The sequence below is a fragment of the Sciurus carolinensis genome, chromosome 13, assembly GCF_902686445.1.
Source record: "Sciurus carolinensis chromosome 13, mSciCar1.2, whole genome shotgun sequence".
NCBI lineage: Eukaryota > Metazoa > Chordata > Mammalia > Rodentia > Sciuridae > Sciurus > Sciurus carolinensis.
The window spans coordinates 36,858,539-36,882,657 of NC_062225.1; the positions used below are offsets into that span (position 1 = coordinate 36,858,539).

General features: G+C 39.1%; 1 protein-coding gene across 1 annotated transcript in view; it reads left to right on the top strand.

Annotated features, from left to right (window-relative positions):
* Window positions 1-24,119, top strand: part of LOC124962941 (dynein axonemal heavy chain 6-like) — a 292,982-nt gene that overhangs the window by 240,847 nt on the left and 28,016 nt on the right. The window contains 9 exon segments of the mRNA XM_047522202.1: window positions 80-168; window positions 929-1,075; window positions 3,321-3,459; window positions 4,485-4,604; window positions 5,469-5,590; window positions 14,966-15,095; window positions 17,527-17,654; window positions 21,384-21,569; window positions 22,062-22,134. Coding sequence (XP_047378158.1) covers window positions 80-168; window positions 929-1,075; window positions 3,321-3,459; window positions 4,485-4,604; window positions 5,469-5,590; window positions 14,966-15,095; window positions 17,527-17,654; window positions 21,384-21,569; window positions 22,062-22,134 — 1,134 coding nt within the window.

Consider the following 24,119-nt stretch of genomic DNA (forward strand, 5'->3'; position numbering starts at 1 on the left):
CTTTCTTATTTCTTGTAGAAAAGTGCTACTACAAGCTAAACATTTTCCTTTCTTGTTGTTTTGTCTTTGTTCCAAATAGGTCATGTTATCAAGGACACTTTTCGACTTTTTCTAAGCTCTATGCCTAGTAGTACATTTCCTGTTACAGTTCTTCAGAATTCTGTCAAGGTAAAGTATGCATATGGAATGGGAATAGTTGGTCTCTGAGTGTTTGTCTAGAGGCTCCAGGGAGCTCAGACCCTGCACAGAACAATGTTGAAGTTTGTGTGGTCAGGGTGTAAAGGCAGATGTCAATACCCTTTCAACTGATAGCAAGCAGGCGAAATTAGGTCCCAAGACAGTGACCATCTTTACATGTTCTAGTCCTATTTGTCATTCAATTCTTCCAGCTCTTACCCTTCACAAGAAAATGTTAAGTGTACAGTGATGAGAACTTATCCTCTCCCCCAAGAAAGGGAATGAATGTTTCAGCATTTGATTTGAGAGGAAGGCCTGCAGGTGGTATAGCTGCTGAATTTCAATGCAGAAAGTTTCCAATATGTGGGAAGGTAAGAGGACTAAGAGGTGCTTCTTTCCTCCTTGCCCCATGTCATGGGACAAAGTTTGGGACAATGTCATATTTTGAGATGACTGAAAAATCCAAAGGAGAAAACCTTAGCATGCTTTCTGGCCCTGTTTAGAAAAATGAGCACCAAATGGAAATGTCTGAGGTTCTTGTGCAGATGCTTCTGACGTTCAAGGTCTGAGGACCCCTCCAAGCCATATTCTCCCTGGACTGTGGCTGAACAAGACACAAAGTAGGCTTGCGCATGAGAGGAAGGCCTCCATGGGAAAGTTAGATAGATTATCTCAGTGTCTTCAGTCTATGTGTATTATTCAGAAATAATGCAAATCTACAAATCACCCTCTCTTCTCTACCTTAATCCAGGTAACTAATGAGCCTCCAAAAGGGTTACGTGCAAATATCAGGCGAGCGTTTACTGAAATGACAGCTTCATTTTTTGAAGAAAATATCCTTGGAAAAAAATGGAGACAAATAATATTTGGCATTTGCTTCTTTCATGCAATTATTCAGGTATATCCAATTCTGCCATTTAATAGCAACAAAGATGTGTATTATGTTATAAATAAATAAGTAGTAAAAAAATAAGTGAAAGCTTACAATGGCACTGTGAAACACTGAGGGATTCTAGATTTGAACCCAAGTTCTTTTAATTCAACCACTGATCTATATACTCAGTTTGCATCAGTATCTCACAGCTGTTGCTCCCACCTACATGCTATATGCCTACAGAACACCATCACCTGAATCAATGCAGTAGGGCCAATTCAACAAGCACAAAACCCATCTCCTTTACTTGGTCTCACACTCCAAATCCGCTTCCCCTTCAGTCTCTGGTTCTAAAATCAGTGGTCCCATTCTCTCAATTACCCAAAATCAGAACATCAGGATTATTTTTTATTCTTCCTCTTCGCTCATATATTTTTGTCAACCATCAAGACCTCCATATTAATTTTACAATAATTTCACTCTGATTTGTTCCTTTGAGTGGACTCACCAACCTTAGTGGTTCCTTCCCCACCTATTACTGAAGCCCCAAATCCCCCAAAAGATGACCTTTAACCCAGCAACAGTCTCCTTCCCTCTGTCTCAAACTCTGCTTGGTCTGGTATCCATTCCTGTGACCTTGTATTCTAGTTCTGACTCTCCAACTACATATTATTAGGTGGTGTCTTCATTAGACTGGTGTCCCAGTCTTCAACTTTGTGTGTTCTATAGAGAAAGAATCAGTAAAGAAAAACAAGAAGATTAAAAGTGTAAAGTATGGGATAGATAAACAAAAAGGTCCTTCAAGAGATCTGAGAGGTTGGAAATCAGGTATCAGGAGCTCTTTCGCTGTTCCACTAACAAAAGCTGCTAAGATGAGGAGGTAGTTTAAAATTTAGTGAAAATTTGAGATCAAGAGAAAGGAACTTGGAAATGATTATCAGTTTAGAATTAAGAAATTAAGGTAGGATAAGAAAATAACAAAGAGGAAAGGATGTCATAAAACAAAGTTTAAGATTATGTGCACCATTTTCTTTTTAAACATTCCCATGGAGAAGTCATTATGTAACCAACATAGTATAGTGTCGGGGTTTCTGGGACCCCCAGCCTTGGGCACGGTCAAGATGGCGCCTGGCGCTGAGCCAAAAGCGGCCAGCCATACAGTAAACAACCAGAGAATTCCAATGATTGGCTAGTTAACGATGTGATTAGAGCATGCCCCCCTCGTTTACCTATTCTATACCTGCAGCTGTCCGCGCGTTTACCTCGTGTGCTCTCCCCTGATTGGTTGAAGTGTATATAAGCTTGATGGGCGGGGGAGTAGCAGAAGAAGCTGGGAGTAGGAGCAGAAGCTGAGAGCAGGAGCTGAGGGCAGAAGCTGAGAGAAGAAGCTGAGAGCAGAGGCTGAGAGAGGAAGCTGGGAGAAGAAGAAGCTGGGAGTGGGAGCAGAAGCTGAGAGCAGAGGCTGAGGGAAGAAGCTGAGAGCAGAAGCTGAGAGCAGAAGCTGAGAGAATAAGAGGCTGAGAGTAGGGGTAGAAGCGGAGAAGCGGAACGACCGGAGCAGGCGAGAGTTAAGCGGAGGGAAAGAGTGCAAGAGAAAGAAAAGAGAGAAGAACCTGAGAGTAGGAGTAGAAGCTGGGAGTAGAGGCGTGCAAGCGGGCGTGAGCCGAGTGGGAGAAACAAAGCGGCCGGAGCAGGCGAGAGCCCAGCGGGAGAAGAGTGAAGTGCAGGAGAGGGAAAGAGAACGAGAGAAAGGGATAGATAAGAAGGAAAGAAAGGAAGACTGTACGCAATATACTTCCAAAGCTTCAGACGTTTGTCGTGTCTCTCTCTGCGGGCAGAGGGAACGTGATAGTATAGCAAGGCAGAAAGCTTTGAATAAACCTCTTTAAAAGAGTAGGGAGTAGTTCTCTCTCACCAAATGTATAATTATAGCATCAGTATTTTTATGCCAAAATATTCTAGGTGGGATTATTTTTCCTCTTCTATAAGAAATATTTTATTTACCCTGAAAAACAGATTTTCTTTTTACCAAATCTGTTGAATTTCCAGTAATAACAGATTTTCTTTTGTAAATATGGGGGAGGGTTCAGTATTGAAGAAAGATGTGATTCTCCTATTTGGTGAAAGCCTAGTTGAGGCTGAACTGCATGACTTTAACTGATTTTGAGTGCAGGAATCCCAGTTTTAATGTTAGCCATTTATTTTTCACTATTTTACACATAATTAATTTTATCAAACTTTGTCAGACTATTTTTATTTTCCATTCCAGGAGAGAAAGAAGTTTGGCCCCCTTGGATGGAATATCTGCTATGAATTTAATGACAGTGATAGGGAATGTGCTCTACTGAACCTCAACCTTTACTGCCAGGATGGAAAGATTCCCTGGGATGCACTGATTTATATTACTGGTCAGTATATCCACATGGCCAGGGCATCTACTGTGGACCACAGAGTTGTTGATTCACCCCTACCTGACCCTTAGAAGATAGCATCCTCTCCCTGTGTTTAGTGGTGGTAATGATGCCTCCTGAAGTTCCCTTTGTGACTTTAAGATTGCGATAAGCACATCATGTCAATATTTACCCATAGAAAATTGGAAAGATGTCTTCCCAGATAATAATAGTACAGAAAACACATTGCTTTTGCTACATGCCAGGCACTATTGTAAAAATTTCTCATGAATTAGTAAATTAAATCCTCACAGCAACACTATTAGTATCATGGGTGAAATCCTGTCAGAAACCCTACAATGATGAAGGATGACTTGTAGCAGTGAATCTGGAATCCAAGGAATTATATCAGCATTAGATATCATTTCAGTATGATTCCTTCCTACTCATAGTTTTGGGATAACAATGAAGCATGCTGAAAGTAGCTTCTTTATGAATAGAGAGACAGTATACCAATAAGTTTTAATTCCCCCTATCATAATTTCTGTGAGGCAAGTTCTCTATGTCATCTTGGATCTCTTTCCTCCATAACTTGATAGCAATAATTATAAGGTATGTATAGAACTTGAATGGCTACAGATGTTTGGTTCCATTTTATTCGTGGACCTTAAGTAGAAGAACTATTTCATGCAAAGTGTGTACATTTTAGAATGCTGCAGTCAAGAATGGGATAAGACCAAAATCAATATTTTTGAAGCAAAACAAGAAAAAGGAAAAATTATATAAATAGAGATCAGTGTCTTTAGTTTCTTTTACTTGGAAAAAGCAAAATTATTAGGGTAAAGTATGTGTACTAGATTTTTTTTTTTTTTTTTTTTTTTTTTTGCTTTTTAAAAATTGACTTTCATTCTTTTTTTGAGGGGGTAGTGGGAGGAAATTTTAATGTGCTTTTTCCATTTTCAGTACCAAACAAACCCATTATAATTCAGCTTTGTTTGTCAATTTAAAAAATTATATATTTAATAATGCAAACTCCTTTTCAGGTGAAATTACATATGGTGGTAGAGTTACAGACGCATGGGATCAAAGATGCCTTCGTACTGTCTTGAAAAGATTTTTTTCTCCTGAAACATTAGAAGATAATTATCAATATTCTGAATCAGGTGAATGACACTTCAACATTATGAAAAAGACCTTTCTCAAGAAGCCATTGACAACATCTTTTGGTTTTCCATCCAGGGCCCGCTGTGTCTAATCTTTGCAACTCAATCCACCCCCACACTTGATACCTTCAAAGCTGGTTTGATAGTAAATGCACAAAGATAAATATTTTACAGAAACCACTTTGAATTATTTCTGCATTAAAGTTGTTTTTATTATGTCTAAATATGTTTTCAAAGTTATATTTTTAATGTAATTAAAGAAAATTTCTAATATGGCAAATTTAATTTAAAAAACAGATGTATGGATTAGTAATAGCTCATCAGGGGTCAAAGCAGATAAATTAATTGTCCTAACCCCCTTGGAGGGAACAATCAGATTAGGATAGTAAGCTTATAAGAGCTTCTACCACTGAGTTGTAAATCACTGATTACATTTCAAGTTGTATCTTGTCATTACTAGGAAAAATTGAGTAACCCTATATTTCAATGTTTTGCAAACATAGCATTTGCTTTGAGGAACTAGAGAAGGTCATCACTGTTTATCAAATGAAATGTGAAAGTATTTCTAACACAAGCATAAATTTGAGCTCTTAACAAGTCATATCTTTCAGCACTGTGTCCCTAGATTCTCAGAATATTTAAACATTCTGGAGGAGACACCTTGGAAAGTTAAGACACTAATCTGATGCTCAAGGTGTCAAGAAACAATAAACTAGACACATCAGTGAAAGCAAGGAGATTTAGGGGAAACAATCCCCTTTTCACAAGAGGCAGATATCATCTGAATGAGGCAGAGAACCACCAAACTTGGCAATACAGAGTCAGTTTTTTTGAGATGTGTTTTTCTTCTGTTTTTAATTACAGGCATATATTTTGCACCCTTGGCTGACAGCTTACAAGAATTTAAGGACTACATTGAAAATCTGCCTTTGATAGATGATCCAGAAATTTTTGGAATGCATGAAAATGCCAACCTAGTTTACCAGGTATGTGGTCTTTCAAATGAAAACATTTATGTATGTTGTATATATAAATTCAAAACATCAATTGGCACCTCACTAGCTTTGTGACTTACAATATCCTTAAGTAAATATGTAATTGTTTCACCTTGCATTCAGCTGTGGCTCCAATTTAGACAGCTCTCTCTGGATCCTTTACAGAATCCTAAGATCATGTATTTTTTCTATCACCAGCCAACCCCTTCCATTTCCTCCATCCCCAGGCCTCCTGCTTAGTCCATAATTGCTTTAGTCAGGTTTTTCATTGCTGTGACCAAAATACCTAACGATCACAACATAGAGGAGCGAAAATTTATTTTGGTTTCAGAGGTTTAGTCCATGGTTGGCTGACTCCATAGTTCTGGGCCTGACGTGAGGTAGTACATCATGGTGGAAGGGTGTGATAAAGGAAGGCAGCTCAGGACCTGGCAACCAGGAAGCACAGAGAGCACACTCACTGAAGACAAAATATAAACCCCAAAGGCAACACTCCACCTGCCTACAGCTCCCACTCAATTAACACATATCAGTGGATAAGGATCCACTGATTAGGTTATACTTCTCATAATCTAATTGTTTTACCTCTGAAAATGTTTACGTTGTCTGACAACATGAACTTTTGGGGGACACTTCTTATTTAAACCACAACAATAATCTTCCTGCTCACACTCATCAGAACATGGGGATTTGGATAACACCATAGTCTTTCTCTGCTGCCCTTCTCCCTCCATACTGAGTACTTTTGTCACATGCTATACAAAAGCTTAAATCTATACACGATTAAATGATAAAAGTCCAGAAATGTATTTTAAAAAATCAAACTCTTTTTCAAGTGAAACTGCATATCGTGATCGGTACAAGTATAGTTGCAAATGCCCAAAGCAGATAAATTAAAACATTGTTCATTGAAAGCATGTTTGCAGTACCCAGCTGTGGGTCCAAAGAACAAATCAGATTATTTTACTCCTCTATTCAAGACCTTTTGATGTTACACCATTACCTTGAGGCACTTGAGGATCTCTCCTGACCTGGGCATTGCCTACTCTTCCAGGTTCATCATTCACCATGCACAGATATCCATGGTGAACCAAAGCCTTGAAATAAAGTGTGTGTCCCTGGGAGCTCTGGACAACTTTAAAGTTTAAGGACTATATTTAGCTTCACAAGGCTAAGGGGATCTTTTTTCCACATAAATTTTTTCCTCTGTAAGTGTTAGAGCATGAAGTTTGCCTAGGCAACAAGGAATCCATACAAAACAACAGCGGAGGGCTGGGGAATATAGCTCAGTTGGTAGAGTGCTTGCCTTGCATGCACACGGCCTTGGGTTTAATCCCCAGTAACAAAAAACAAAAAACAAAAACAAAAGAAAGACCACAAAAAGGTCATTGTTCTGACACCTTATTTCATGTTCTCTACCAGTGAAATTGTTTTGCCTTTCAGCAGGGAGTTAGGATAATGAATCATATATTTTTTTTAAATCCTATTTTCAGGAGAAAAAAATTGGTGGCTAAACCTACTGTCAATATTTTTTCCTCTCTGATTGTTGTGGAAGGGAAAAGGGAGAGTGAGGTGAAAAGGCAGAGTATGAGAAAGAAAAACTGAGTGCAGATATGGTAAGGCTAATAGCAGAAAGACAGCACAGTTGGTAGGGGTAAAGTCCTTGGCACAGTGTACCAGGAATGTAGATTTTTGTGTTTTCCATTGGTTTCAGAATGACTGGGAGAGAAGGTATATAGTGAGCCACCAGTTATGTTTTTTCTATGCAGGCTCCATTCCTCCCTTTTACTGGATTAATACATGCCCCACCCTAACCTCTTTCCTTTGGGGCAATTGTCCCTTTCCCATTGCACAAACATCCTGATAAGACTTCCAACCACCCTCTACCTCGACAAAGGTGGGTGTGTGACACAGGCCTGGCCAAAGGCAGTGCTTCATCTCTTAGCCACTCTAACTGGTCCAAGAAGTACACACATGACTAAGCTAGATGAATGACAGTCTTTTCCTGAGACAGCATACACTGATACAGGTTGGCAGAAGGGCACTTTCTTTCCTCTAGAATCACTGGCTAGAATGCTATATATCTGCAGCCATCTGTGACCTTGTTCCTGACACTCACCTCTTCCCATCTACCACATGGAAGAAACTCACATGCATTAGGAAAGAACAAGAGCCATGTAGAGAGAAAGAGTTGAAAGCTTGAACAAGAGAGAGTGTTATTAGATCCATTCATGCCTCTGTAGGGAAGGCAAAATTTTATTTCTATACTCTTAGTGCCTAAGAATTAAATAGATATAATATAGATTAACAGGAAAAAAGCTTACAATTTAATATAAACTTTCATTTCAATAAGGAAATGAAACCTTAAAGAACTGGTAAAACTCACATGCCTATGTGTTAGGTTGAGCAAAGAGAGGCAATTATAGGAAAGTAACTTAATTATGCTGGGTGGTGAAACAAGATTAGTATGGTCAAGGTCTGTTTGTACAACAGGCTTTTGACTATGAGAATGTCTCTTTTCTCCTGGTACAGGGAGGGCATCTTTAATATAAGGATATTTTATATTTTGTATTCAGAAAGAAAAGGGGAGATAATAGAATGTCCCTCCATCTGCTATTTTCCAAGTGGCCTTTACTTTATGGCAATCCTTAGGTCAAAGTGGCTTATTTTGGAGTAGCATATTCTCCTACCATTCATCTGAGATGCACATTAGATTAGGTAATTCTGCCTGTTGCAATCAATAAAGTCTTAGCACAAAATATATAGATTATTTCTTCTTTTACCCAGCAAGTTATATAGATGCCTATCAGAAACTAATAAAGGACTGGGAATAGTCAGGGAAGGAGATTGGTCTACACATTCACAGCACATGTTGTTAGCCATCCCTCCTGCTTTCTGAATCCCAGCACTGCACAATATTGCCGAAATGTCACTTTCCAACAGCTAACTCTGAACAAGGTGAATGTGAGGGGAAGTGTGTTGTTATGAGAATGAATTAAAATGCCCCTATGAATAAGAGTCAGATAACAACCAGAAGATCAAGGTTGCTATCCCAAACATCCAGTTCTGCTTGGACAGTGGAGCCAAGTCAGCTGTATTTATGAGTCGCTAAAGGCAGCGTGATGGTATCCCCATGCCTGACAAGTAATCTTTTGTATGTTTTAATCAGAAAATTTGTTTTTATATTCTTATTTTCTTTTTTTTAAATTTTTTTATTGTAAACAAATGGGATACATGTTGTTTCTCTGTTTGTACATGGAGTAAAGGCATACCATTTGTGTAAGCATAAATTTACATAGGGTAATTTTGTTTGATTCATTCTGTTATTTTTTCCCCTTCCCCCACCCCTCCCACCCCTCTATTCCCTCTATACAGTCCTTCCTTCTTCCATTCTTGCCACGTTCCCTAACCATCACCCTAAATCTAACCCTAACCCTAACACTAACCCCTCCCATGTCCCATTATGTGTCATCATCCACTTATCAGCGAGATCATTCGTCTTTTGGGTTTTTGAGATTGGCTTATATCACTTAGCATGATATTCTCCAATTTCATCCATTTGCCCGCAAATGCCATAATTTTATCATTCTTTATGATGGAGTAATATTCCATTGTATATATATGCCACAGTTTCTTTATCCATTCATCAATTGAAGGACATCTAGGTTGGTTTCACAATCTGGCTATTGTGAATTGAGCAGCTATGAACATTGATGTGGCTGCATCACTGTAGTATGCTGATTTTAAGTCCTTTGGGTATAGGCCAAGGAGTGGGATAGCTGGGTCAAATGGTGGTTCTATTCCAAGCTTTCTGAGGAATCTCCATACTGCTTTCCAGAGTGACTGCACTAATTTGCAACCCCACCAGCAATGTATGAGTGTACCTTTTTCCCGCATCCTCGCCAACACCTATTGTTGCTTGTATTCTTGAAAATCGCCATTCTAATTGGGGTGAGATGGAATCTTAGGGTGGTTTTGATTTGCATTTCTCTTATTACTAGAAATGTTGAACATTTTTTCATATATCTGTTGATTGCTTGTAGATCTTCTTCTGTGAAGTGTCTGTTCATTTCTTTTAGCCCATTTGTTGATTGGGTTATTTGTATTCTTGGTGTAGAGTGTTTTGAGTTCTTTATAGATTCTGGAAATTAGCGCTCTATCTGAAGTATGAGTGGCAAAGATTTTCTCCCACTCTGTAGGCTCTCTCTTCACATTACTGATAGTTTTCTTTGCTGAGAAAAAGCTTTTTAGTTTGAATCTATCCCAGTTGTTGATTCTTGCTTTGATTTCTTGTGCTATGGGAGTCCTGTTGAGGAAGTCTGATCCTAAGTCAACATGTTGAAGATTTGGACCTACTTTTTCTTCTATAAGATGCAGGGTCTCTGGTCTGATTCCGAGGTCCTTGATTCATTTTGAGTTGAGTTTTGTGCAGGGTGAGAGATAGGGGTTTAGTTTCATTCTGTTACATATGAATTTCCAGTTTTCCCAGCACCATTTGCTGAAGAGGCTATCTTTTCTCCATTGCATATTTTTGGCACCTTTGTCTAATATGAGAAAATTGTATTTATTTGAGTTTGTGTCCATGTCCTCTATTCTGTACCATTGATCTACATGTCTATTTTGGTGCCAATACCATGCGATTTGCTAAAATTTTGTTGAGAATTTTTGCATTATGTTCATTAAGGATATTGGTCTGAAATTTTCTTTCCTTGATGTATCTCTGTCTGGTTTAGGTATCAGGGTTATATTGGCTTCATAGAATGAGTTTGGGAGGGTTCCCTCCTCTTCTAGTTCATGGAATACTTTGAGAAGTATTGGAATGAGCTCTTCTTTAAAGGTTTTGTAGAACTCTGCTGAGAACCCATTTGGTCCTGTACTTTTCTTTGTTGGTAGGCTTTTGATGACTTCTTCTATTTCATTGCTTGAAATTGATTTGTTTAAGTTGCGTATGTCCTCCTGGTTCAATTTAGGTAATTCATATGTCTCTAGAAACTTGTTGATGTCTTCAAGGTTTTCTGTTTGTTGGAATATAGATTTTCAAAATAGCTTCTAATTTTTATGTTTTGTATTTCACTCGTGTCTGTTGTGATATTTCCTTGTTCATTCCAGATTTTAGTAATTTGAGTTTTCTCCCTCTTTCTCTTTGTTAGTGTGGCTAAGGGTTTATCAATTTTGTTTATTTTTTCAAAGAGCCAACTATTTATTTTGTTAATTTTTTCAATTGTTTCTTTTGTTTCAGATTCATTGATTTCGGCTCTGATTTTAACTATTTCCTGTCTTCTACTACTTTTGGTGTTGGTCTGTTCTTCTTTTTCTAGGGCTTTGAGCTGTAGTGTTAGGTCGTTTATTGGTTGAGTTTTACTTCTTTTGTTGAATGCACCCCATGAAATAAATTTTCCTCTAAGTACTGCTTTCATAGTGTCCCAGAGATTTTGATATGATGTGTCTTTGTTCTCATTTACTTCTAAGAATTTTTTTATTTCCCTCCTGATGTCTTCTGTTATCCATTCATCATATAATAGCATATTATTTAATCTCCAGGTATTGGAGAAGTTTCTGTTTTTAATTCTGTCATTTATTTCTAATTTCAATCCATTATGATCTGATAGAATACAAGGTAGTATCTCTATCTTCTTGTATTTGCTAACAGTAGCTTTGTGGCATAAAATATGGTCTATTTTAGAGAAGGATCCATGTGCTGCTGAGAAGAAAGTGTATTTGTTCTTCGTTGGATGGTATATTCTATATATGTTGGTTAAGTCTAAATTGTTGATTGTGTTATTGAGATTCTATGGTTTCTTTATTCAATTTTTGTTTGGAGGATCTATCCAGTGGTGAGAGAGGTGTGTTAAAATCGCCTAGTATTATTGTGTTGTGGTCTATTTGATTTCTGGAATTAAGAAGGATTTGTTTGATGTACATGGATGAGCCAATGTTCGGGGCATAGATATTCATGATTGTTATGTCTTGCTGATTTATGCTTCCCTTAAGCAGTATGTAATGTCCTTCTTTATCCCTTCTGACTAGTTTTGGCTTGAAGTCCACATTATTTGATATGAGGATGGATACTCCAGCTTTTTTGCTGTGTCCGTGTGCATGGTATGTTTTTTCCCATCCTTGCACCTTTAGTCTGTGGGTATCTTTTTCTATGAGATGAGTCTCTTGCAGGCAGCATATTGTTGGATTTTTCTTTTTAATTCAATCTGCCAGTCTATGTCTTTTGATTGATGGGTTCAGGCCATTAACATTCAGGGTTATTATTGTGATATGATTTGTATTCCCAGTCATTTGACTCATTTTTGTTTTTTGACATGATTTGGTTTCTCCTTTATTTGGCTATTCCTTTAGGCTAGTTCCTCCCATTGCTGATTTGCATCATTGTTTTTCATCTCTTCCTCATGGAATATTTTGCTGAGAATGTTCTGTAGTGCCAGCTTTCTTTTTGTAAATTCCTTTAGCTTTTGTTTATCATGGAAGGATCTTATTTCGTTGTCAAATCTGAAAGTAAGTTTTGCTGGGTATAAGATTCTTGGTTGGCATCCGTTTTCTTTCAGGGCTTGGTAAATATTGTTCCAGGCCCTTCTAGCTTTTAGGGTCTGGGTTGAAAAATCTGCTGATATTCTTATTGGATTTTCCCTGAATGTAATTTGATTCTTTTCTCTTGCAGTCTTTAAAATTCTGTCTTTATTTTGTATGTTAGGTATTTTCATAATAATGTGCCTTGGTGTGGGTCTGTTGTAATTTTGTATATTTGGAGTCCTATAAGTCTCTTGTACCTGGTTTTCCATTTCATTCTTCAGATTTGGGAAATTTTCTGATATTATTTCATTGAATAGATTGTTCATTCCTTTGGTTTGTTTCTCTGTGCCTTCCTCAATCCCAATAATTCTTAAATTTGGCCTCATCATGATATCCCATAATTCTTGTAGATTCTGTTCATGATTTCTTACCATCTTCTCTGTTTGTTCAACTTTGTTTTCAAGATTAAATATTTTTTCTTCAATGTGTGAGGTTCTATCTTCCAGGTGTTCTATCCTATTGATTATGCTTTCTATGGAGTTTTTAACTTGGTTTATTGTTTTCTTCATTTCAAGGATTTCTGTTTGTTTGTTTTTCAGTATCTCTAACTATTGAAATGATCTCTTGCTTCCCGTATTTGGTCTTTTAACTGTTGATTGGTGCGATCTTTTAATGCCTGCATTTGCTCTTTCATCTCTTTCTTCAATGCCTGCATTTGCTCTTTCATCTCCTCGTTTGCTTCCCTGATTGTTTTAATTATGTACATTCTGAACTCCCTTTCTGACATTTCTTCTGCTGTGCTGTCATTGGGTTTTATTGATATAGTATCTAGGTGTGTTTGGAACATTTTCTTCCCTTGTTTTCTCATATTGGTCAGATATCAGTGGGACTCTGAGATATTGCAGATTTCCTCTTTGGCTTATAGTGTCCCTGTAGATTTCCAGTATATCACCTCCAAGCCTTCAGTAGCCTAAAGTCTTAGAGAACCTTGATAATGCAGTGCTTCTGAAGAAAGTTGCCCCTAGCCCGCTACTGGGTCCAGGGCTGGGAACTGGTTCTGCATGGAAATCCTCTCACTGGGCCATCCTGCTCCTAGAAGCTGGCTATAGACAAGGCCTGCCCCCACCTGGGGGAGCCAGGCTGCTAGGGGAAAGCCTCTCCCTGTCCTGCCTTGGTCCCAGAAGTCACCTGCAGGCCAGTACCTGCCACTGGGTTCAGGTTTTGGGGTTGGCTCTGTGTGGAAAAGCTCTCACTATGTGGCCTGCTCCAAGAAGCTGGCTGTGGATGGAGCCTGCCGCCAGAGGGAGCAGGGCTGCTTGGGGAAGTCTCTGTCTGCCGTGCCCTGGTCCCAGAAGCCGCCTGTGGGCCAGGGCCCGCTGCTCGGTCCGTGGCTTGGGGTTGGCTCTGTGTGGAAAAGCTCTCACTGGGCAGCCTGCTGCAAGAAGCTGGCTGTGGATGGAGCCTGCTGCCGGAGGGAGCAGGGCTGCTTGGGGAAGTCTCTGGCTGCCCTGCCCTTGCTCCGAGAAGCCGCCCCTGTCCGGGCCTGCCGCCTGGGTCGAGCTTCACCCGGTGGGAGACACTTACCCCGCGGCTCTATGTTGGTCCGAGTCTCTCAATACCTCCCCTTCTTGAATCCTGGGTTCTGGAGCGACGGGAGATGCAGTCACCCTCTAGTCTGCCATTTGGATCTCCCCTTATTTTTATTTTTATTGGTTCTTTTTAGTTATATGTGACAGCAGAATCCATTCTGATATAATTATACAAGCATAGATTATATCTTATTCTAGTTAGAGTCCCTTTCTTATGTATATACAGGGTGGTGGGATTCACTGTGTTGTTTTCACATAGGTACGTGGGAAAACTGTGTCAGATTCATTCCACTCTTTCCTTTGCTTATCCCCCTAACAAGTAATATTTAGAACCAGTTGTCATAGAACTCAAATTTCTGCTTGGTCAAAGCTGTTCTGTTCTTGAGGTACAACATGGGCCCAGAAATGGAGGTAGCCTGAACCTGTCCTGATGCCAGGTCTGTCATTCTGCAGAAGAACCTCCACTTTCCTATAAAAAAGAAGGAAAGGGAAAAGATGATTCTGGGAGCAGGGTTAAAGCCAAAATAGAAGTTTTCTAAGGTTTGCTGTCCAAGCTCAGGAGTTATTTTTGTTTTGTTTTTTTTTTTTTTTTTGTCAGTGGTGTTTTGACCACTGCTCATTCAGCCCACAGCTTCATGCTATGATTAATTTGCCACAAAAGGCTAGTGAGGCTTTGTTGCTGTATATTTGTTTTTTTGTTTGTTTTGTTTTGTTTTTTGGGTTTTTTTTTTTTTTTTTTTTTGGTGCTGGGGATTGAACCCAGGGCCTTGTGCTTGCAAGGCAAGCACTCTACCTACTGAGCTATATCCCCAGCCCTATTTGTTTGTTTTTATGAAGAAGGAATTGAAGTACTTTGCCAAGAAAAGTACTTTGCCTTAGAGAGCCCAATCTAAAGTTGTAGACAAGATCCAACTGATCAACAATATACTGGACAAAGTCAATGAAATGATTATTGTTAGTAAGATAACTGTTATCTTTCTTACTAATCAACAAGCATGAAGAAGAAATAACACAAGATGAATAAACTCTAGAGAGCATACAGCATTTTATCTATAATCAATAGCAATGTACACTTAAAAATTTGTTAACAGGATACATCTCAAGTTAAGCATTACTGCCATTAAGTTAAATTAAATTAAATTAAATTAAATGTACCTATTTTTTAGAGCTTTCCTTATTTCTATAGGTAAGCTATATGTGCTACAAATTACTCTGGAAATTTGAGTCTTCACTGTTCTGTGTCTTATCATGATTACAGTACAAAGAAACCAACACTTTAATCAACACCATACTTGATGTTCAGCCAAGATCATCTGCTGGCGGAGAGGGGAAAAGCAATGATGAAATTGTCCAAGAGCTTGTTGCTTCTGTCTGGACCAGAGTTCCAGGTAATAAATAATTCCTTGCATCTGTATATAATGGGAGTTGTAGGAGTTAACTCAGATAATTGAGTGGTAGACAGATGTTCAGACCTTTTTTTATGTTTTTTTTTTTAATTTTTACAGACTGCATTTTGATTCATTGTACACAAATGGGGTACATCTTTTCATTTCTATGGTTGCGCACAATACAGATTCATACCATTTGTGTAATCATACATGTATATAGGGTAATGATGTCCGTCTCATTCCACCATTATTTAGACTTTGCTTTGCCAAGAGAGCTTGTGTGACATGGAGTTTTCCATTTTTAAACTAGAAGCCTACATTTTTTCAACATACAGATGCCAACATACATTGCCAAGAGCCAATTGGTTTCTAGCCCCTTGTAACTTTAACCAGACTTTGTCCCAAGTTTTCCTTGGCTTCGTGATTCTAAAATTTCTAGACCTGCCCTGTTCAGGGCAGTAACCACTAGCCATATGTGGCTACTTAAATCAAAACTTAGATTAAATAAATTTAAAATTTAATTCCTCAGTTGTAATGTTCACATTTCAAGTACTACCATGTTGGGCATTTCCATCATCATTTGAGGTTCAACTGAACAGTCCTGTCATTTTTCCCCATTCAGGAGAAATTGCTAAGTTATTTTTACCTTGATTTCTAATGAGTTGAGGAGCCTGTCTGAATGATCACAAGAGATCCACACTCATACTTTTCTTAGATTGCCCATGGATTTATACTCCAAAATCTATTGCTCATGATTGGAAGCGATAATAGGAAAAAGAAAATGACTGAGTCCTGACAATACACTTAAGACCCGCAGAAGAAAAGCAACCATGTGACCTAGAACATGTGACCTCAGAACATGATCTCAACCATGTGACCTCTGCCTCTGAGGAGCAAGCCCTCAAAAAAAAAAAAAAGGTCTACTGGGGAGAGAGTTCTGATTAATGATGTTAAAGCAGAGACAGTTATTTTGGGAAGCAATTTATAGAAAACTGAATGGAAAAGAGATGGATAGACAAATGACTGACTACAGAGGTCATGAACTTGTTTCATTGAGTCCCAATGACACTAAGGAGGTTTTTCTCTTCAAGTTTCAGAAAACTTATACTTTAACTATGAAATAATAAGCAATTTGTCTGCTGAGACTGAGGTGCAATTTGCTCAACAAAAGAACTGAAGGTTTGGAATTGTCACTGAAGGGAATGGTAGACAGGGAATACCAGGCATGTGTAACTGCAGTTCTGTGGACTCAAAAGATGGGATTATCTGTACTGTTGGTTAATTTTTCTTTCTCCAGCAGCCAAATTGTGAGTGGTTAAGAAGGAATTTGATGCACATATTTTGGAATCCCTTATTTATTCCCCACTTTATTCAAATGTGCAAGGAAAATGCAATTCCTTCCTTTTTTATGGTTCATGTGGTTCTTCATCAGTCTCCATTTGGTGGATTATAGGGAGAAAACATGAGCTAATTTTTTTATCCTGATAGAACCACGGACCTGTTTAATAATTCCACTAATTCCTTTAAATAATGCTTAGTAACTTGGGATAGATGCTAAGTCTCTCACATCTTTCAGTCTACCACCACCAAACTCTCCTTTCCTCAATACAATATAGATATTCAGGGAAGAACAAGGCTTACATTCCTCTAAGGTATACCTCTTACAAATCTAAGGTAGAAGGGAGAATGGGTCCCTGGCCTCTCTGAGCTCTAGAATGCCCTTAACTATCACACAGGTGCTTTGACCTGCAAGCATTTGCCACTGAAGTCTTCATTCACTGAAGTCTCTCATTCAGGCAAAGCTAGGCACACAACCTCATGCCCTCTAACCAAGTGACCTTTGGAGATTCTTTCAGACAAACCCCTCACTCAAGCTAGCAGGTACCACTAAGTCATGCTGGTCTTCTGCTTCTTTCTCTTCTCTCTCAATTCTTCTCCTCCTCCCCATAGTTATCCAAAATGAAAGGGAGTAGGTTTTGCTTTACTCTTTTGGGTTCATGTCCTCCTTCTCCTCAGCACAGTCTCTCTTTATTTAACATAAGCAATCAAGGACCTATCCATCTCTCTCAGAGTCAGAGTCTACATATTGGCACAGATAAAAATATCCATGGTGAGAAATAAAATGCTCTGGTATAATGCTTTTTATGTACACACACACACACATACACACACACACACATGCACACACACATTTTTCCTCTGATACAAATGAATTTAAGCTTGCATTTCTGTGATTTCTTCTATGTAAACAGATGAATCACCAAAGTTATAAATAATAGAAATATTGTCACATTTAAGCCATGTATGTCTGGCTTACATAATGAAAGAAGTTGATTTTAGAAAAAAATGTTAAGATAAGCACATGATACTAGAATGTAATGAGAACAGAAATCAATGAAGACTGATCCGAGGAGTCATCTCTCTGTTTCAGAAACACTGGAAATGGAGGGTGCTTCTGAGAGCCTTTTTGTTAAGGATCATCAAGGACGCCTGAACTCCTTGACCACCGTTCTTGGCCAGGAAGTGGACCGGTTTAACAATCTACTAAAGTTAATACATGTATGAGAGCTCATCTACATCTTTGTTACTAGATATCAAAGCCTTGTAGGAACTATATAATATGAGTGTGCTTAATGTTTTCAGTTCCCATCACTTCACCATTTCTATTTGAATGTGCTAATAACTCTTCAGATCCAGCTTATCTGTTAAATTTATCCTCCTCTAAAGAATCTGTATTCCCTTTTTCTAATAATGACTGAGTGATATGTGGCATTACAGATCCTCAGTTTATCCATTATCCTTAGAATTACCACTGAAAAACTAGAAATTGATCAGGGGTTTATGTTCTCAATTGAGAGTAAGTCAGTGGTTGTTTTCACTATCTACTTTGAATTTAATAATACAATTTTTATGCAAAACAATGAAAACCAAAGTTTTTTCAAAGTGTGGGCTACAGAATGCCTGCACTAGACTCCTCTGTGGTATGTGTTCAAAATGTGTATTCCTGAAACTGGGCACAGCAGCAAACACCTGTATTCCCAGCTACTGGGGAGGATAAGGCAGGAGAATCACTTGAGCCCAGGAATTTGAAGCCAGCCTGAGCAAACTAGCAAGATCTTGTTTTGAAAAAAGAAAAGAAAAGAAAAAAAAAAAAAAGAAAGAAAGAAAGAAAGGGGAAAAGAAAAAGTAGATTCCTAGATCCTATTCCAGACCTTCTAAATCAGAATTTCTTGACATGGTACCTGGGAATGTGAGGCTTTTGTTGGTTTGTTTCCCAGTAATAGAGGGATTAATCCCAGGGCCTCCCACATGCTAGGCAGGTGGTCTATCACTGAGCCACACCCTCAACCCCTTGAGTTTTAAGTAAACTCCCCTGATGATTTCAGTACAACTAAAATTTGCAAATTGTTTGATCATTTGCCTTGTGTTCACATATTTATTCCCTTCCCCAACCCACTCTCCCTCAAGATTGCCAAAGGCCATCTTCGTTTCTCTAACCAACTTTGATAAGAAAAGAAGACTACTAGAATCCAAATATGGATTCTAACAAGATAGCATTACTGTTCAGCAGGGAACCTAATACCTGGCCAATGGGCAGGGTTTGGGGATAAGACTAGGAAAAAATGAGTTAAATTTTTTTAAAATCAAAGATCATTTTTGTCTCCTATTGAAAAAACAAAGTCTCCATTTGTTGCTGCTTGGCTGACAATGCTTGACTTGTTAAGTGGTCACTGGGTCAGATGAATATGTGAAGTTCTCACCTTGTGACCATGACACCTCAACACGTATATACCAATGTCAGCAGGCAGGGTGACTGGGTCAGGATTTAACACCTTCTCTATCAAATAAATAAGGGTACATGTTATGATACCATGATAAAACTCTCAATAAAGTGAAAAATCAAAGTGAAATTCACTTTACTATCCCTTCACACCCCAGAAGAAGCCCTGTCTAGGGCAGGTAGTTCATTCTGCATTATGAGTTCTTTCAGGGATGAGCGGGCTGGCTCTTGCAGCCTCAACAGATAACTTCCATCTCAGGGACTAGATGTCTGCTCCACTAATGTCTTTGACCAGCCAGTGAGAAGGAAGAAAGGGAGGGTCAAGGAAAAGCAGTTTCCTTAGAAAATTGTGATCCAGAAGTTGCATGTATCATTTCTTCTTGTAGTCCATTAGCCAAAACTTGGAACACATCCCAGCTGCAAGGGTAAATATCATTTCTAGGAGGCTTACCATGTACCCAGCTAAAACTAAGGGGGTACTGCTGTTCTAAGGAAGAAGAGGAGATGGTTGCTGCTCATCTTTTGTCTTTTCCTCATTATGACACTTCACCTCCTTCAAGATGTCACTTCCTTTATAATGTGTTCCTGGAGCACCCACATTTCCCTCTACCACCAGATGACTTATAAGCCCTTTCTCAGGGCTCCAAAATTTCAGGTATTTCTATCACTATACTTAGCACATTTTTGTATATTCCCCCAGGAGTATAACTGCTCCAACAAAGAACTTCTTAAAACAGAATTGGTGTATTGATCAATTTTGCTTCCTTAGTAACTGACATACTAAATCTTCCATGAATATTATAATGTACAAGTGAATTCATGTGATTTCCAGGCCTCAGATCTTAGGGGCATCAGGAATCACATTCAGGCACTCCCACACCTGAATGCTGTCCTGTACCAGAAGCTTCCCTCCTCCTGACCTCTGTCCAGTCCTGCCTTGTGCTGGCTTTGCCCCTAGCCTCACCTTCACCTTACTTTGGGAGCAGCAAGGCATCACTGTGGTGGCAATCAGAAAAGCCAAGGGAAGGAGGCAGCACTCAGAGGCCTTGGGGACTGCCATCCTGGAGAGTTCACTTTCCTCCAGATAACTTCGGAACTGTGACAGGGGGCGGGTCCTGGGGGTGAGGACGCCCTTGCCCCTGCCATTGAGGCTTCTAGCCATAGGGAGAAGGAAGCATTTAACATGTGCTTTTTCCCATTTAAACACACATGTATTTGGTGCTTCCTTTGGGGAATATCTGCTGCCCCTTGAGCTCTGTCTACCTTAAACAGGTCTTGAAAGTCCAAGAGTCTTTCCCCTCTGTTTTTCTCATTTCATGGTTCCCCTTGCTACCTTCCACTTCTTCCCCAAGATGGGGAACTATCTTGGCCCTGGTTGAAGGCCTCCTTCCTTTCTGCACTCTACTGCAGATGGTTCTTCAGATCCTAAGGACAAATTAATTGGAACTGTTATTTTTTCCTCCCACTGCCTCTTATGAAAAGAGGTGCCAGGAGGAGGGGACCAACCAATTAACCTTAGAAGGAATAAAGGGATGCTGAGCCCTGTTTCACCCACAGATTGCCTGACTCTAGGACTATGTACATTTGATCCTTAGGCCTTATTTTTTGTTTAATCAACATAAACATGTCTAACTATTATATTTTATCAAAATATGGCAGTTTTCACAAACCTGGAACTCAGAAGAGCCATCACCAATCTATACTCTGCCCTTGTCATTAGCCAGGTAGCAAATGTCACCCTGTATTCCCTGTGACTGCTGCCAGTCCTGCATCTCCCAGGACTACTGCCTGCTTTTGTCTTTTTTGAGAAGGAGAGGGTAAAAGACATGTTTTAAGGAAGTGTTTTCAGCACAAAGAGACCCTCTGATGTCAGGTGCTATAACTCCGGAGGATTTAGGCACCCGCTATGCAAAGATGGCCAATGATGTGAGATATTTCCTCTCTTCCCTCTCTCCCACATCCCCATGCTCTAGGGTACTCAAATCACTCATAGGTCCATTTTATTCTTAGCCCAGAAGAAAGCTAGGCAGTGGCATTTCTCCCAACCATTTCTCAGCCTCAGGAAACAACTCTCCTATTTCCCTTCTTTCCACTGCATTGGACTTTGCTATTAACTACCTAACCTTCCTCCTATCCCCAAGTTGCATGTTACAAAAATGCATGAAATAGTTGAGCATGTGGGCACACACTTCCAGACCCAGCAATTTGGGAGGCTGAGGCTGAGGATAGGAAGTTTGAGGCCAGTCTCAGCAACTCAACAATTTTGTGATACTCTGTCACACAAAGTAAAAAATAACAAGGACTGGGGATGTATCTCAGTTCACTGTAAAGCACCCTGGGATTTGAACCTCAGTACCCAAAAATCATATGAAATATTGCAGTCTGATCCAGAAGACTGTGTGCAAAAAGGATGAAAAAAGCCAGTAGGCCCTTTGTATCATGAATGAGTGTCATCTACACTTGATAATTACATCTGTAACAGGGTACCAATCTTTCTGTCTTTTTAGACTTCTCTAGATACACTCAACAAAGCCATTGCTGGATTAGTGGTGATGTCTGAAGAAATGGAAAAGGTGTACAACAGTTTTCTTAATAACCAGGTTCCCTCTCTGTGGTCCAACACAGCATACCCATCCCTGAAGCCACTAGGATCATGGGTCAAAGATCTTATTCTGAGGACTGCATTTGTGGATGTAAGAAAATTCACTCCTTTGAAATTTGGTAAATCTGATATGGCCAGCCCTAAGGTCCCTAGGAGTCTCAGGTTAACAACTATTGAGGGATCATCTGAGCCCAGAGAAATAGAAACTGTCAGAATGGCATCACTTTGAAAGTTTTGTACTGATTGTATCATTTTCTCTAGGCTCTTATCCACATGTTCAATTTTAATTCCAGGTCATTCTTGGGGTTAAGCTATGCATGGGACCCAAATATAAAGTACAGAGCAAATCAAACATGGGCCCAAAAAGTCAGTTGTGACTTTGTTGCCATCTCCCTCTCATCCATCCCTGTACTAACCAGGTTCTGGATTTGCGATAAGACTGGTGGATAAGGAAGTAGAACAAGGCAGGCAGTCAAACGGAGATGACAACTAACTCCTGAGAGGCCCTTTCAAATATGGCTTTGATTTAGATGACAAACTCAATCTCAGAAATAAAGTGCCTAATGATGTGTTTCTCCTTCAGTTGTGGCTCAAAAGAGGACAGCCCAAGTCCTTCTGGATCTCTGGTTTCTTCTTTCCTCAAGGATTTCTAACAGGTACTGGTGCTTTCCCAAGGAAAATCCCACAGGAAAAGATTTTTTGTTTTGTTTTGTTTTATGCACAGGGTTTCTAGGAGCTGGAGAAATGCATATCTGCTAATGACCTGAAAACAGAGCTACTGATTATAGGGCAGTCCAACATAGTCCTGTTCTTCCTTGATTATTGGTGGGGATTTGAGGATGGTGGAAACACCAGATGTTCACTAGCAACCTAGTTCATGCCCCTCTCAGATTACCTAAGTGTGCATTCCACTCCTGAATCCATGAACAGACTGTGTGTGATTCAGTTCCCCATGTCACCCACACTCAAGGGTGTCAACTACTTTCTACCTGTTTAGGCCCCAGGATTGAGCAGTCTCCTTCCCTCTAAAAATGCTCTTGAGAGAGTGTCATCCACATTCCCCATCACCCCTTGGGGAATATGGCTCCAAAAGGATGAAATCTGGGGCAACTAGATTCCAATTAGCCCAGTCCTAAACTTATCGCATTATTAGTCCCTAATAAATAATCCATATAAAACAAGCTGGGCAAAATTCTAAAGTTAAGGATATTTAAGCAGTGAAAGACCTCCACAAGAAAACTATAGAACATTGAAAAATGAAATTGAAGAAGACCCAAAAAGATGGAAAAACCTTCCATGTTCATGAATTAGGCAGAATTAATATTGTAAAAATGGTCATGTTACCAAAAACAATTTATAGATTCAGTGCAAACCCTATCAAAATACCCATGGCATCATTCACAAAACTAGAAAAAAAGTCCTAAAATTCATTTGGAAAAATAAAATACCCAGCATAGCCAAAGCAGTTCTAAGCCAAAAAAAGCAATGCTGGAAGCATCACAATACCTGACTTCAAATTATACTTCAGAGCTATAGTAACAAAACCTGCATGGTACTGACATAAAACAGACACATAGCAATGGGACAGAGTAGAAGACTCAGAGATAAACCTGTACATCACAATCATCTGATCCTTGACAAAACTGCCAAAAACATATTGGAGAAAAGACATACTTTTAACTAATGGTGCTGGGAAAATTGGTTATCCATATGCAGAAGAATGAGACTAGACACTATCCCTCACCCTGAACAAAGATTAACTCCAAATGGATCAAAGATCTAGGAATTATATCAGAAACTATGAAACTCCTAGAAGAAAACATAAGATCAACACTCCAACATATAAGCACAGACAATTACCTTCTCAGTAGAAGAAATAATGCTGAGTTCATAAATGGAATTGCATCAAGTTGAAAAGCTTCTGCACAACAAAGGAAACAAGAATATGAAGACAGAACCTACAGAATGGGAGAAAGTATTTGGTAGTCACTCTTCTGACAGAGGGTTAATATAAATATAAATATATATATATATATATATATATATATATAAATTAACACCAAAAGAAAATAAAACCCAATAACCCCATTAATAAATGGGCAAATGACATTTCTCAAAAGGAGAAATACAAATGACCAACAAATACAAATATGTTCCACATCATTAGCTATTAGATAAATACAAATCAAAATTATACTGATTTCATCTTGCACCAGTCAAAATGGCAGTCATCAAGAATACAAACAATAGCCAGACACATGTGGCACACATAATCCCAGCTGCTTGGGAGGCTGAGGCAGGAGGATTATGAGTTCAAAGCCAGCCTCAGCAACTTAGTGAGGCCCTAAGCAACTTAGGGAGACCCTGTCTCTAAATTAAATATTTAAAAGGGCTAGGGATGTGGCTCAGTTAAACAACAAGGGTTTAAACCCAAGCCAACATGGGTTTAATTCCAAGTACCAGGAAAAAAATTACAAACGATAATAAATGCAGGAGAGGATGTGGAGAAAAAGGAACACTTTTACACTGTTGGTGGGTTCATAAATTAGTACAACCACTGTGAAAATCAGTGTATGTCAGTACCATGCAGGTTTTGTTACTGTAGCTCTGATTAAAGTCATCACAGTGACACAATCATACG